This window comes from Mastigoproctus giganteus, chromosome 5, assembly GCF_048544385.1.
Source record: "Mastigoproctus giganteus isolate SK-2022 chromosome 5, ASM4854438v1, whole genome shotgun sequence".
NCBI classification, from domain to species: domain Eukaryota; kingdom Metazoa; phylum Arthropoda; class Arachnida; order Uropygi; family Thelyphonidae; genus Mastigoproctus; species Mastigoproctus giganteus.
This window is the reverse complement of record NC_143579.1, coordinates 205,997,131-206,012,256: the sequence shown is the minus strand read 5'-3', so window position 1 is coordinate 206,012,256 and position 15,126 is coordinate 205,997,131. Positions and strand designations below refer to the sequence as shown.

At 36.5% G+C, this 15,126-nt stretch overlaps 1 protein-coding gene across 3 annotated transcripts in view; it reads right to left on the bottom strand.

Annotated features, from left to right (window-relative positions):
* Positions 1-15,126, bottom strand: part of LOC150086031 (uncharacterized) — a 371,398-nt gene that overhangs the window by 239,153 nt on the left and 117,119 nt on the right. For all 3 annotated transcript variants that reach the window (XM_090374340.1, XM_090374341.1, XM_090374342.1), the window contains exon 6: positions 13,426-13,662. In XM_090374340.1, the coding sequence (XP_090230466.1) occupies positions 13,426-13,662 (237 nt within the window). The remainder of the gene's footprint in view (positions 1-13,425; positions 13,663-15,126) is intronic.

The window sequence follows — 15,126 nt, the reverse complement described above, 5'->3', positions numbered from 1 at the left end:
GACCTTTCTGCATCCTCCGTATTTGGTGGTCACAGGCTCGAACCTCGGATATAAGCTTGTCTAATCAAGTCACAAAGGAGGTTAGGCAGGAAAAGGCAGATTAAGAGAAATCTTTGGCAAAGGATGCAAAGAAAAGTAGCAGAGAGTTCTTTACTTATGTAAACTCTAGAAGGAAAGAGATGAATCAGATTGGGACACTTAACATAGATGGGTTGACTATTGACGATCATGCTCAGGTAGCTGATAAACTGAATGAGTATTTAGCATTTACATTCACACATGAGTTATTCAATGTAGGGGAATGCCAGAAGTTTATCAAACTAACAGGGAACTAAGTGATTTTGTAATAACCGAGAGCAAAGTGAAGGAGAAATTGTTGAGGTTAAACATGAGGAAGGCACCTGGGGGTGGACGGGATCTATCCAGTTATATTAAATGAAGCAGAAAAGGAAGTAAGCAAACCCTTGGCCATAATTATGAGAGCTTCCTTGGACTCATGGGGTGGTCCCCATGGACTGGAGGTGTGAAAATGTATCACCAATTCAAAAAGGGGGTTCACAAAAGGTGACACAAGTAACTATAGACCTGTTAGTTTAACTTGTTCCAAGGAAAATAATGGAGTCACTGGTTAAAGAAGCATTGCAGGATCATCTACACAAGACTGCAGTAATAATTAAGACAGCATGGGTTTGTTAAAGGGAGGTCTTGTCTGACCAATTTGATTGGATACTATGATGTGGTCACAAAAGAACTGGATGCAAAAAATAATTTTGATATCATATACTTGGATTTCAGGAAAGCTTTTGATACTGTTGCACAGGGAAGACTGCTGTACAAATTGGAAAGGTATGGCATTAAGGGTAAGTTGCTACAATGGATAAAGTGATGGTTGAGTGGGAAACAATACAGAGTGGTAATCAATGGATACTGCTCTTCGTGGATGGAGTTTGCCAGGGTTTGGTGCTGGGCCCATTGTTGTTTTGGGTATTCATCAATGATATTGATGAAGGTATATCAGGATTAATGTCCAAGCTTGCAGATGATACAAAGGTTGTCAGGGTTGTTAACAACAGTAAAGACAGTATGTCGCTCTAAGTGTATCTAGATAAGTTGGGCAAATGGGCTGAGAAGTGCAACTGAAGTTTAACATTGACAAATGCAAATTACTGCATATGGGTAGCAATAACCCAAGAGAAATGTACGAACTGTGTGGTACTACTCTCAGGGAAGTGGAAAGTGAAAAAGACCTGGGGGGGGGGGGCAATTGTGCAGTCAAATATGAAGTTTGCTGAGCAGTGCAGACGGCTGCCAGGGCAGGTCATGGAGTCTTGTCAACGATGTATAGGAATTTTGCTAGCAGGGACAGGGAGGTGATTATCCTGATATACAAGGAAATGGTCAGGCCACACCAGAGTATTGTGTACAGGTCTGGAGGCCTCATTTTAGGAAGGACGAGTACAAATGAATACTTCCTAAAATGAGGACCTTTTTCCTCATTTTAGGAAGAACGAGTACAAAGAAGGGAAACAGACTTCCATCTTTTGTTGTGGAAGATGATAGCCTAAACAAATTTAAAGCTGAGCTGGACATTTTGAACAAATGGAGGGGTGAAATGGGAGTTTTTTTTGGCTGATGCTGCATAAGCTTGCTTTTTTGCATTGTATGCCTCTACTAATGCTAAATTATTCACTGTTATTCTCTACATTATCCTCTTCAACCAACTTGTGCTGACCACCCACGTGTAAAACTCCTTGTGCTGTACGCTATAAGCAGCTTCATCAATGACAAGTGGATCACATCTAAATCAAGTAAAATAGGAACACAGCATCATATTACCTAAAATCTTGACTGTCGACAAAATACAGTTAGGATTAAACCATTCTTTGGGCATATATCCCACCTAAATGCATCCACCTGGCCCGAACTATAAAATGATTCATCACCCTCTATGTTCTGTCTGACACTATAACATTGAATGCTTCCATTGTCTGCACCAGGATAGGAGTGGCATACACTGCTGAGAAACAGGACTCACAATCAGCTATGCAATCACAATAATCCATTGTATGTGCAGTTTCAATAGTCTGCACTTTCTGAAATTACTAGTAGTGGCCTTCATTACTCTGGATGAATGGTCATGTTACCTTCCCACTCCCTGATGTTAATTGGTCTTACACTTATTTCACTTCTGTCAAATTTCATTTCAGTCAGCTTATTAACTTTCAAGCAGAAGTATCAAAACTGTTACAGCAGTATGCACATTGGAGTATAGATTTCATCTAACAACTTTTTAGGAAAAAAACAGCAAGAAATATTTGAAAATGGAAAATTTTTAATTTATTCTTAAAAAAAAAAAAAAAAAAAATTTATTTCCCTGACTGCCTTAAATCTAGGTCGACTTTCAGTTGAGAAGTGTGCAACTAAAACCAAAACAAAACTCTGGAAAATTAACACGGCTGGCACTTTTTTTACTCTAAAATGCTGCCTGAATATATAAGTGTGCATGCACATATGTGTTTATGCCAATAGCCCCTCCTAGCCAGAAGACTATTCAGGGTAAGCCTTACAGATTTAATAATAATAATAATAAATCTCTAACAAAACAATAAATAATTAATTAATCGCAAAGTTGGTGGGGGGATGCTTTTATCATACTTGAAGAATAAAAAAAAAAAATTTTGAAAATTTTAGTAAAGAGTTACAAACTTCACAAAAACGTTTCTTACTACTGACTGAAAACATCAACCTAAGTGTCCACTCAAAAGTTAAGGGTGCTTTCACATTTCCTTACACTATCAGTTTCAATAGTCTGCACTTTCTGAAATCACTAGTAGTGGCCTTCATTACTCCAGATGAATGGTCATGTTACCTTCCCACTCACCTTTGTGTACAATGTTTCTAACAGTTAATTTTGGGTGTACTACTGTTTTCTGCTATCTGGCAAATGGGTATAGCCTGTACATACTATATCATACATACTATAAACTACTAAATCGCACCTCTTTTGAAATGGCCTAGAACCTTTCACATTCCATTCTGTTACACTTACCCATCATTCAGCAAGCACAACTTTTTTACAGTAATACCCCGACTTACGCGGTTCTTTCGTCCAGCATGAGCTGCACACATATACAAGAATTTGTATTCCAACTGTCATATTTATATGTGTGCATTCGAATTCGTGCTCAATGTTTGTTGGAAATTACATCGTTTTCACGGGAGAAATGGATCGTGTCGGTCGAGCCGTATACAGTCAGTCCTCGTATAACACTTGTTTACACTACACGAATTCAATCATACACTATTTATAAATACGGTAACGATATCTTATAATATAACACTAACCGAATTGGCTTATGCACGATTCGCCTTTGTGTTTACAAGAAATAGCAGTCGAACGCAGAATCACCCCAACCGAATGCAACACGATAGGAATGAAGAGAAGATTCTGAAAATGTATTTATGTTTTTTATATCAGCGAAGGGGAAACATTTCACCATAATAACGTAAAAACCAACACAATTCCAGCTATCGGTATGCAATTAGATCGAGTTTACTACCAGTTTATAACAGATTCCACTAGCAGAAACGCAACTGGATTTTTATTGTTTTATGGTAGTAACCCCTAGAAGTGTGAGGTGTTAATAGTGTATCTCTGCCTTTATGGTGTTGTTTATTCAGTTGCTACATGTGCGCAGCTTCGTTAATGCGTATCAAGCGTGCCTCCTCGTTTTGTAATTGTGCTTTATTCCCTAAAAATGAGTAAAATACTTAAAAGGTGTGAAAAGAAAGCGTACTGGTGAAGACACTGCAGATTCAGAGAGAAAAAGAACTGCAATATCGATAAACAGAGGCGGACTGGATCAAAAATTTATAATGGCCTCATACTATGGTTTATGGCCAAAATCACACAGGCCCACCGGGGTTTCCCCCGGTAAGGCTTATGGCCAGTCCGCCTCTGTCGATAGAGAAAAAATATGAAATTGTGAAACGCTTTGAGCGAAATGAAAGACCATGTGATATTGCACGTGCTACAGGCCTAAATGAGGCAACGGCAAAAAGCACATGACAATTGCAAACTTGACAGAAGGTCTCAGCTCAATTGAAAAGGGCTTAAAAATTTTAGAAAACAGACTCCAACGAAAAACGTATTATAGCTACAAAGCAAGGAATAAAAAAATTATTAGCTTGCTACGAAGAAATTCTGCGTGAAAAAAAGAAGTCTCTGTGTCGTCAGACGAATTTGTTAGATTTTATGAAGCCATCGACATCGAAATAACTTACGTAAGTCATTTATTTTTTTAATATTTTTCTTCTAAACTAATGTTTTTGTTAGTCCTTGGTCCCAATTAAACAAAATTTATATGTATTTATATGCAAAGTTGTACCCCGACTTACGCGAATTCGACTTAAGCGATTTTCGTCGGACCCACCTATCGCGTAACTTCGGGGTATTACTGTATTATACTTTTAACTGGCTATATTCATGTAACCTGGAATTGACCAGTAAGGCAAAGTGCTCTAATACATATTGCAGGATTGCGTATAATAGTTATACATTATCAACGAGCCCTTCGGGGCAGCTTAGTCAGCAAGAGAATCGCCATCTGCCACTCAGAAAAGTCTGGGTTTAATTCCATCATTGGCCAAAGGAATTTCTAAAGTCGTCTTCTTCACAGCTGTAGTTATAGCTGATCTCAGGAAGAGCGTGTAGACCCTCCCAATTAATTATTCCAGGTTCTTCAGCCCATAACAACATACAAATATCAGCCTGTTCATATCAATATACACACTCCCCAAGTTACATAATTCTGTAAATTCAACTGTACTTCTGTAAATTCAACTGTACGCAAGTTGTTGCCGGCCAGTGTAAACTTTAAAAAATCGTGGAAACGTATTTTGTATCCCGTAGGAATAAATGGAGGCATCGTGAAAACATCGCAATGTGACCCCAATGACACATTGTTTTTTTGGTAATTCGTTCCAAGACCTTGGAAGTTGAAATTTTTGCTATATAACTAAAAGGTCATTTTTGTAATGGAGCGTTACCCTTTCATCGTTATCATATGTTCCGTTATAAGAATCAATTTTGAATGGCTTTGTTGATATTTTCCTAAAGAAAATTTCTGGAGGTCACGAACATAAAACAATAAAAGCAATTTGCACTTTCCATTTTATTGGACTTTTCTGTTAGTGAATCTAATTATATAAGGGTAGTAAACTTGATCTTATTGCATTTGCAATAATCCTGATAACTGGAATTGTGTGGGTTTTTACATTATTATGGTGAACTTCACTGAAATCTTCAATCGTATAAGAAACAAATTTTCAGAATCTTCTCTTCATTCCTATTTACTTATTACAATGATAAATGGAAAGCAACCAATGGAAAGTACAAGTGGTGGCAGTGTTAGGAAACCAAACAAAAGTGATTTAGAAATGAAGATGAAAATGATTAAGTAAGAAGCAGGACAAAGTTTGTCATCTATTGCATGGGAATTAAGTCTCGCTGCTTCAACAGTAAATGGTATTTCAAATGACAGTGCGCACATAAAAGAACATGTTAAAGGATCAAGGATCAATGCATTTAAGATCAACAGTGATCACAAAACAGCATTCAGGTGCTATATAGACAATGGAAAAGCTATTAATAATATGAATGGAAAATGATTCAGAAGCGAGTGCCCCTGAGTCTAATGGCCATTCAAGCAAAAGCAACAAGTATTTATGAAGATATTAAGATAAGTACGGTGAACCCCAAATCAAGTTCGTGGCAAGCAACAGGTGGTTTTATAGGTTCAAGCATCGCACTGGTTTCCACAATGTTAAAATGTACAGTGAAGTCAACAGTGCCAATTCTGTAGCAGAAGAGAAATTTTGCGATGTGTTGAAAAAACTCCTAAATTTCCAGTCCTCAACCTCTGTACCGGCATACTTATCACCTGGAGAAGTTGATTCTGGCAATGATGCTCGAAAGGTAAAAGTTGCTGACGTGTCTGTCCCCTCCTTTTTTTGTAATTTTATAATTTTTCCTATGCATGAGATAAAAAAATTGAATATATAATTCTATTTACATGTTTATCAAGCATTTCTTTTTATGCTTCAATCAAATTCAGCAAGCATAGTTGAGTGCTGCATAAGCCTTTAGGAAAATTCTGACTTACGTAAAATTCGACTTAGAGTTCTGCAGAACACCACCTTACATAAGTCGGGGAGTGCCTGTATAGACATTGTCACCTCATAAAAACCTTAATGATTGCTCATATCAGTAGTTTAAAAAACCGCCACCAGAAATTGTCAGATATAGAATCATAATTTACACCTAAATTAAGTGAAAATGAATAAGCAGACTACTGAATTTTGATAAAAATGAAGTCGATCATACCACACAAAAATCTGTCCAGTCCTATCTAGTTTACTCAGCTCTCAACCATTTTACAGCTTAAACACTCAATTAGATCCCAATGTAAATGGAGGCTTAGATTTTGCAATTTACAAATCAAACCTCTCCCAATAAGAATACCTCTTTATGCCAGTAACTAATCTTGTTTTCTTACTTATATCCTTTCAAACAGGTTCTCACTCTTGAATAAGACAGTCTCTGAGAAAGTGAGCACACTGGAGAGTAATGCTTGTGACGCAGGAGCTTGAAATTTACTCTAACATCCAGTAAGGATTTTCTCCAATATTTCACGTACATTCCAATTCCACACAAAGCGAAACATAGTTTATATGAAATAAAGGGATTCCGTTCCTGCACACAAAAAAATATATTTAACAATATTTTAAAATTGTCTCATTTACAAAAAAATAAGTTCAAAAAATTATGATTGGCAATACATCTAGATTTTTAATCTAAATCCATTGCATCTTCAATGCTGTCGTACACTTGCAACAGTGATCAACACTTTTCTCTGTATGATTCACAAGGAGTTAAAGCTAATGATAAACTTCTACGAAACTTGCTCCTCTCCAAATTAGGATCCATATCCAAAGCTTCTCGGCTAAGAGCTGATTTGCAAGTTTTAAAAACTCAGTCTTTTCAGGGTCAACTTTTTGTGTGTTGCTATCTCTGCATCTACCTTGTTTTTATTTGTTTCATCATTTTTATTATCTTCTTCACATTGTAATAATATATTGACCACTGGTAACTGTTCTCTATGAGCTTCAAGAACTTCTATACAATCTGCTGGTTCCAGGCCTTCAAATCCCTCTCCACTATAATTTTTCCAATTCTCACTATCTCAACTACCTCTGGCATTTTGACAGTGGCTTCTACAACACAGGGCCAAAACATTTTCCAGGTTGCTTTCATTGTTGAGTTCTTAAGTACGTCCCAGATGAACTTAACATTTTTTACAGTATTAAGAATGTTATAATTGTGCTAATAATCACAAATTAAAGGGATGTTTTTTCCATCAGTAGCTTCCATCAATTGTGAAAAAGACCTTAGATAGAGTTTAAAGGTGGCTATAATACCTTGATCCATCGGCCGAATTAATGAAGTTCTGTTCAGAAGTTCAAATGAGACTGTGCTATTTGGGATGGCACAGTCTCAAAAAATTACTTTTTTTTGGTAGTTGTTGGCGCATAGGCTTTCTGTGGCCATAAAGCACCTCCCAAGGTTTTTGCAGTACTTTGATCCAAGCCCGAGGCGAGAATCGAACCCGTGACGTTTGGGTTGCCAGGCAGGCACTTTACCCGGTCGGCCAAAAAATTAGTAAGATTTGATTTTGAATGTTATATTTCTCTTCAGACAATATTTTTTAAATTTAAAAACCAATCCTCTAGGAGTTTAAGCTATCATTCAGGTTTTTCTGCTAGATTTCCCACCAGTAAGAAGCATTTTCATATTCCTTTAAAAGCACAAGGATTTTCTGATGTATCAGTTAGAATCGGTTATTTTTTTAATTTTTTATTTTTTTCATGAAACCACAAACGAAAGGTATCAGAACCTACAGTATTCAGTACTGTGCATTGGTTGAAAGTCGAGAAGATGAAAGAAGTTACTTGATGACAATAAATTTGATTTCTTTAGATTACAATTTTCAAAAAATATGCATGACAGGAGATAGCGCCAGAAAACCAAAGTTGAAGAATAAAGGAGGAAAAAAAGCTGGTTCTGTGAATTAAGTTGGACAGTGAAAGCATGTGATCGAATCGGTTTTGAAGAGAGAATTATAGAATCCAATTCAGAAGAATAGTACATATCCATGTCCAATGGACATATCCACAAAAAAGGCATGCAGCAGAACTAACTATGAGACAGAGCGAACAGACTTTGTAAGAAAGGGGATCATTAATTAACCTAACTACTCTTTAGAATGAAGTCTAGAAGCCTGAGAAAGGTTATGTGGACACCACACCAGATGTGGGAACAATATTACACGGTAGGGCAGATTTGAGATTTGTACAGAGTGAGTAGCTGTTTGGAAGAAAAGTAATTCCAAGGGCAAACAGGAAAAAACATGTTTTGGGTGCAGAGGATGCAATATTTGTCATGTGCTTATGCCAAGAGAGATTGGAAGTTAGGATAATCCCTAATAGAGATATGTGATCTTGTCTAGAAATCTGAATGTCATTAAACATAAGCATAGGTGCAGAAAACTACTTTTTGAAAGACATCAGACAGGACTGAGTTTTAGAAAGATTGAAATTAATTAAGTTATCTTTACCCCACTGAAAGTTACCTGGAAGTTTTCTTCAAGAAGTTGAAGCTGTTTATACAGGACAAAATTTCTGAAACTGGAAGGTGGAATGCAATATGCTATAATCGGCAAAACTATAGATAGGTTTTCCAGTCAATGGAAAAAAGTCATTAATATACAAGAGGAAAAGAATGGGAGAAAGAATTGAACCATGGGGAACACCGGCATTAATGGAGAAGTCAGAAGACAAGAGCCAACTACAATTGCCCACAGTGAGCTGCTGGAGAGAAAACTAGACACTCAATTACAAAAAAAAAGTTGACAAATCACAAGATGTAAGTTTATTTGTACTGTTTGTATCTTCTGCCTTGATTACATCAAGGAGTATCACTGTTAGTTCATCGAATGACTAACTCATTCAGAAATAGTTTAAAATTTCTGCTTCATCTTTCTTAAATCTATGAACATACATGAAAATGCACCTTTCAGAAGGCACAGGTTAACTAAAGGATGGACCCAGTACTCCTCTTTTTCTTAAAAAATAACCTATTCACCAAATAAGAATAGAGAATGCATGCATTTTTTTACACTAAATTCCATGACTTAATGATGACTAAGACCAGAATGGACTGAAAGACCAAGTGGCCTGAATACTTGATTTCAGGAAGGTTCAGTCCTGGGCAGTTAGTGGCAAAAAAACTGTTATTTTGCCACTGCATGTGCACTACTGCCGAGCATTCACACTGCATCCACTGCCACTCGTGTGCACAGAGTCTAACTGTTTCATGCATTTCACATATTTCACGCAACGTAGTTTAGCTGCACACCTGACTGCCAAATTCCTTAATGACAAATATGCAAAAATTCAGAATTTTTTTTACAGATCTCTAAATTTAATAGAAAGTCAGTTTCAGTTTTTATTTATTTTTTTGCAAAAAATACAGAAAACAATGGTGCAATGATGTACAAAAAAATCCTATACCATGGCAGCACTAAAATTTATGCCTCTCAAAAAGTCTTCATAATAACTTTGCAAAGTTTGCAAATATGCAACAGATATGAATGTAATTAATGGTTCTAAATGGTGGTCTTGAACAAATAATCAGCAACGTCTGAACTAAAGATGACTCGCAGCAGCCCTTGAAATCCGCAGGACCTTGCTTTCCAGGCTGCTTCTCATTCCTATAGAAGCAGTGCAGGAATCACTTTCACCTCTGCCTATGGCTACGATTAATCTATTAGTCTCTGAATTCCCGCAAGCTAGTAGCTTGGGGGAATTCAGAGAGTTCAGAATATATACTTGCATGAACAATGCCAGGAGTATAGTAAATAAATTTGATGAATTTGAGGTGCTGGTGAAAACATCAAAGGCTGATGTTGGGATATCAGACATGGTGTCACACAGATAAGGAATGCAGAATTGGAACTGGGAGAGTACAATGTGTACAGAAAGGATAGACCAACAGAAGGGGAGGAGGGGTGATGCTGTTAGTTAAGAAACACAATATAAGGAAGTGCATCCAGTTGACATGGGTGGTAGTGCAGTGTTGAGTCAATTTGTGTGTCAAAAGCAGTGGTAAAACCAAGTTGAGAGTAGGAACTTGTTATAGGCCTAATGCCTCTGATGAGTACAATGAACAACTGTACAGGGAAATAGTGGGCCACTAAATCAGATTGTCTTATAATGGGTGATTTTAACTTCCCAGATAGACTGGACCTTTGTGAATTTATTGGATGATTGTTTATTACAGCTGCATGTTCGAGAGGCAACCAGAGTGAGTATTGATCTGATTATCAGCAGTGTTTATTCATGCATTAAGAATCTGCAGATAAAAGAACCACTGAGTGACAGTGATCACAGTGTACTGATGTGGAATTTACTTAAAGATATTAGTACCATCAGGGGTAAAGGGAAGGGTTTTTGCTTTCATAAAGGTGACTACAGTGGTCCAGAGATTAAGATTTTATACGTTGGGACCAACTGATAACGTTACCAACAGCAAATTCTAAATGGGAAGCATTCAAGAAATCAACCTTGGAAGCTTACGAGGCTTTTCATATCAACTAAGAAATACTGTTCAAGGTTTAGGCCTAAATGGATGTCAGATGACCTAGTGAGACTCGTGGCAGAGAAGAAAAATGCATGGGACGTATATAAATTATCAGGAGACAGATGCCTATAGTAGATAGTGTGTAATCAAGTCACAAAGGACATTAGGCAAGCAAAGACAGATTACGAGAAATCTTTGGCATACAATGCAAAGAAAAACAATAAAGACTTCTTTATTGTTTAACTCTAGAAGGAAGGGAATGAAACAGATTGGTCCACTTGACATCAACGGTTCAATTGTTGATGAATCTACTGAGGTAGCTGACATACTGAATGAGTATTTTGCATGTACATTCACACATGAGGTCTATTAGGGAAGTAGAAGCTAGAAGTTAAGATTTTGTAATAACTGAGTAAAGAGGAGAAATTGAACATAAGAAACGTACTTGGACTGGATGGGATCTATCTAGTTTTATTAAAGGAAGCAGCAAACTCAGCTATAATTATGAAAGATTCCTTGGACTCAGGGGAAGGCCCCATGGACTGGAGATGTGCAAATGTGTCCCCAATTCACAAAGGGGGATCAAAGGGTGACACGAGTAATTACAGACCTGTAGTTTGACTTCTGTTCCAGGAAAAATAATGGTGTCACCGGTTAAGGAAGTTATGCAGGATCATCTAGACAAGATTGCAGTTATAGTTCAGACACAGCATGGATTTGTTAAGGGGAAGTCTTGTCTGACAAATTTGATTGGATACTATGATGTGGTCAGAAAGGAATTGGATGCATAAAATAATTTTGATATCATATACTTGGATCTTGGGAAAGCTTTTGATACTGTGGCACATGGAAGACTACTGTACAAACTGGAGTAGTATGGCATTAAGGGCAAGTTGCTACAATGGATAAAAGGATGGTTGAGTGGGAGAAAGCAGAGAGTGGTTATCAATGGACACTGCTATTTGTGGACTAATGTTATTAGTGGAGTCCTCCAGGTTTTGGTGTTGGGCCCATTGTTGTTTTCAGTATTTATCAATTATATTGATGAAGGTATATCAGGCTTAATGTCCAAGTTTTCAGACGATACGAAGGTTGGCAAGGTTGTTAATGATAGTAATGATAGTACGCTACTGCAACAGGATCTGGAAAAGTTGAGCAGATGGGCTGAGAGGCGGAAACTGAAGTTTAACCTCGACAATGTAAAGTACTGCATATGGGTAGCAGTAACCCCAGAGTAATATATCAACTGGGTGGTACTACACTCAGGGTAGTGGTGAATGAAAAGGACATGGGGGATAACTGTGCAGTATGATATGAAGTTTTCTGAACAGTGCATACAGGCTGCAGGAGTAGCTCACAGTGTCCTGTCAATGATATACAGTAATTGTGCTAGAAGGGATAAGGGGATGATTGTCCCCCTGTATAAAGCAATGGTCAGGCCACAACTTGAGTTCTGTATGCAAGTCTGGAGGCACTTTAGGAAAGATGAGCTGGAAAACATTTCTTGATAACACCAACCAAATGGTTGGTGTTACCAAGAAATGCTTTAACTTCTGCAAATTGCAGCTTCTGGAGACTTAGGCATCTGCGAGGTGATCTACTTGAGATATATAAGGCTTGAAGGGTTTGAGCATGCTCAATGTAATGGGATTCTTCCTCTTGCTCAAAATACTCACCTGGGGGTGGGGACATAATTCAAATTAAGGAAAGACAATTGTAGAATAGATGTGCAGGAATTTGCCTTTAACCAGTGGGTGGTTTATAGTTGGAACAGGTCAACCACTTAAATAAGTTCAGGGCAGAACTAAATAAACATTTGGGGTGAATGGATGGGTGAAATGGAAAGATTTTTTTTTTGGCTGATGCTATATAAGCTTTCTTTCTTGCATCATATGCCTCTACTAATGCTAATGTCCATAAAGTAATACATCACGTGTAAGTGGAAAGCCAAGAATGTTTAAAGCATCAACATCCGTTCTACAACTTGGGCAGCCTAAATCCCAAAGGCCAAAAAAGTAAAGTATTGTGAGTCAACATGGATGATTCTCATAGGTAAACCTTGCTGAATGATCCTAAGGGTTCCAAAACCTAAAAATGCCCTCTTGACAAGATGCTCACAAACTCCTCAACAACCACAAAACAAATTGGGTTGCTACTTCCCATCCAACTAACAATCCCTGTTTGAAAACATTTTAATGAGATTCAAACCTAAACCTTTCCAATCAAATAAAAAGCAATAAAACCATATAAGGCATTAACAATCAGAATTTTTCAATTCTCCTGCATGGCAGTGAGATCCACCTTTGTATCTCAATGCTTCCCAGACAAGTGGGTATTAAAATACTCAATGGATTTATGAAAAACTACTCTACTGAATGTTAGCACGCAATGATGAAAATAGGAAAACTAGCACTATCACTGAGCTATAATCATAATGAGGAAGATATATACTGTTATTTAAAGTGTAATCTATTGACAATCATATACAAGATATTGCCAATTTTGTGGTACATTTTCATCTTTTCAAGATCCATCAAATTTTCAAAGTACACTGCGCTGGTGCACACTAGATAAGTAGATTTAAACAGAATTTACACTTGTTATATATTGAAAAATAGTTTATTCTACTGTTTAGTTTATTTTTTTTTTTCTTTTTAATTTTTTGCATCTTTCCTAAATTACAAAACAATAATAATTTATGAAATCTATCAAAATAATTTTCTTACCTCTCCTTGGCACATGAATGGTATCCTGTGATTCTGCCTTATCTCCATCCTCGGAGACTAAACTTTGTCTACGTGAGTTGTCTCTACTTCTTTTTCCTGTAGCACGCCTACCATGCTTTCTTTCTTCATCGTTTGGAATATCATCAAATCCCACCAATTCAATAGTCTCAGACTGACTTGTTGGACCTCCACTAAACCACTCAGGTTCTTCTTCCTCAATACGGTCATCAGATCGACCTGTAGAGACATTTGAATTGTCATACATTGTTAATTACTATTTTATTATCAGAATTAAGTAACTAATTCATCTTGATTTAGGAAAATTATCCAATGCATACATCTCTTCATTAAAAAATTTAAATTTATAACTAATAAATGTGTTACAAGTGCCTAAATTAGGAAAGCAAAATGCAGTAAAAAATAAACAAAAATACACAAAAAAAAATAAACAGCACACAAACTCCATTTTATTAGTGACAAACTGGACAGTAGAAGCAAACAATTTCCAATTCACCTTAGCATTATACTTATGCAAAGGATACAATTTTGGAAGGGAGTAGTGGGGGTGGGAGTAACAAAGTTTCAGAAGAAGGAAAAAAAAAGTGATAACTAGTACAAAGTCATAACTTTTCCTAATTCATTTCTAGCTGGTTTCCAAGGATGAAAATTCATTGCAAGGATGCCATTTTTCAAACCATTCTGCTCTTAGAAGTGCTTTTATACCACAATTTGGTATGACAAAGCCTGATAAAAAAACTTATACAAAATGAATTCAAATGGAAAAAAATTAAATTAAGTGTCAATGTTCTGTTTTGAATATAATATTAAAAATGGTACAGCATTTATAAAGAATACCAACATAATTAATAGTGCCAATGAAACCTGAATTATAAAAAATTAAACACTTATACCACAGGTGAGAAATAAGGCACCAGCAACTAGCTTATAAGCAAAATTCCATTTTGCTTTTTGCAATTCATGTTTTTCTTATTTTCAGGAAATGTGGTGAGGTCAATTATTTGACGAGTTGAGACTAACAAAAAAAAAATAAATAAATAAAAATATTTTAACCCTTTCAATTCCGCAACAACTGTTATTAGTATTACCTTATACTTTCATTAAGTAGTATAACTAGTTTTTTGGTATATTGTACTTGCTGGAAAATTGAGGAAAATACAGCAGACTCTCGATTTATTGGGATCGGTTTAACCGGGACACTTCAAGACTCCAAATAATAAAAAAAATAAATAAAAAAAATCCCAGAAATCATGAAATTCAAGTAATAACCAGAATAGGTGTAAACAGATGTTTTGCAAGTCGTAAATAAGCGACAAGCAGGGCATTATAAAGTCATCATCGGAAGATAATTATCGTGCAAAACCCACTGTATTCACACCCGACGCTAAAAAAAAAAAAAAAAGTTTAGTTTGTTTTAGTGCATCGCTTCGATTGTTCTGTTTTCGTCACACCGCAAAGAGAAAAATTGTTTCGTTATTTATGTCAATGGATAACGAAAATGTTTGTTTAGAAATTGCAAAAATGATGGGTAAACGCAAACGAGTTGTGCTTTCAATTAAACGAAACCTTGAAATTATTCACAAGTTTGAAAACGGTGCATCCATTAAATCTCTAATGAGCCATTATAATGTTGGTGACCAAACCATACACAACATCGTAAAAAATAAAGGGGAAGGCTATTCG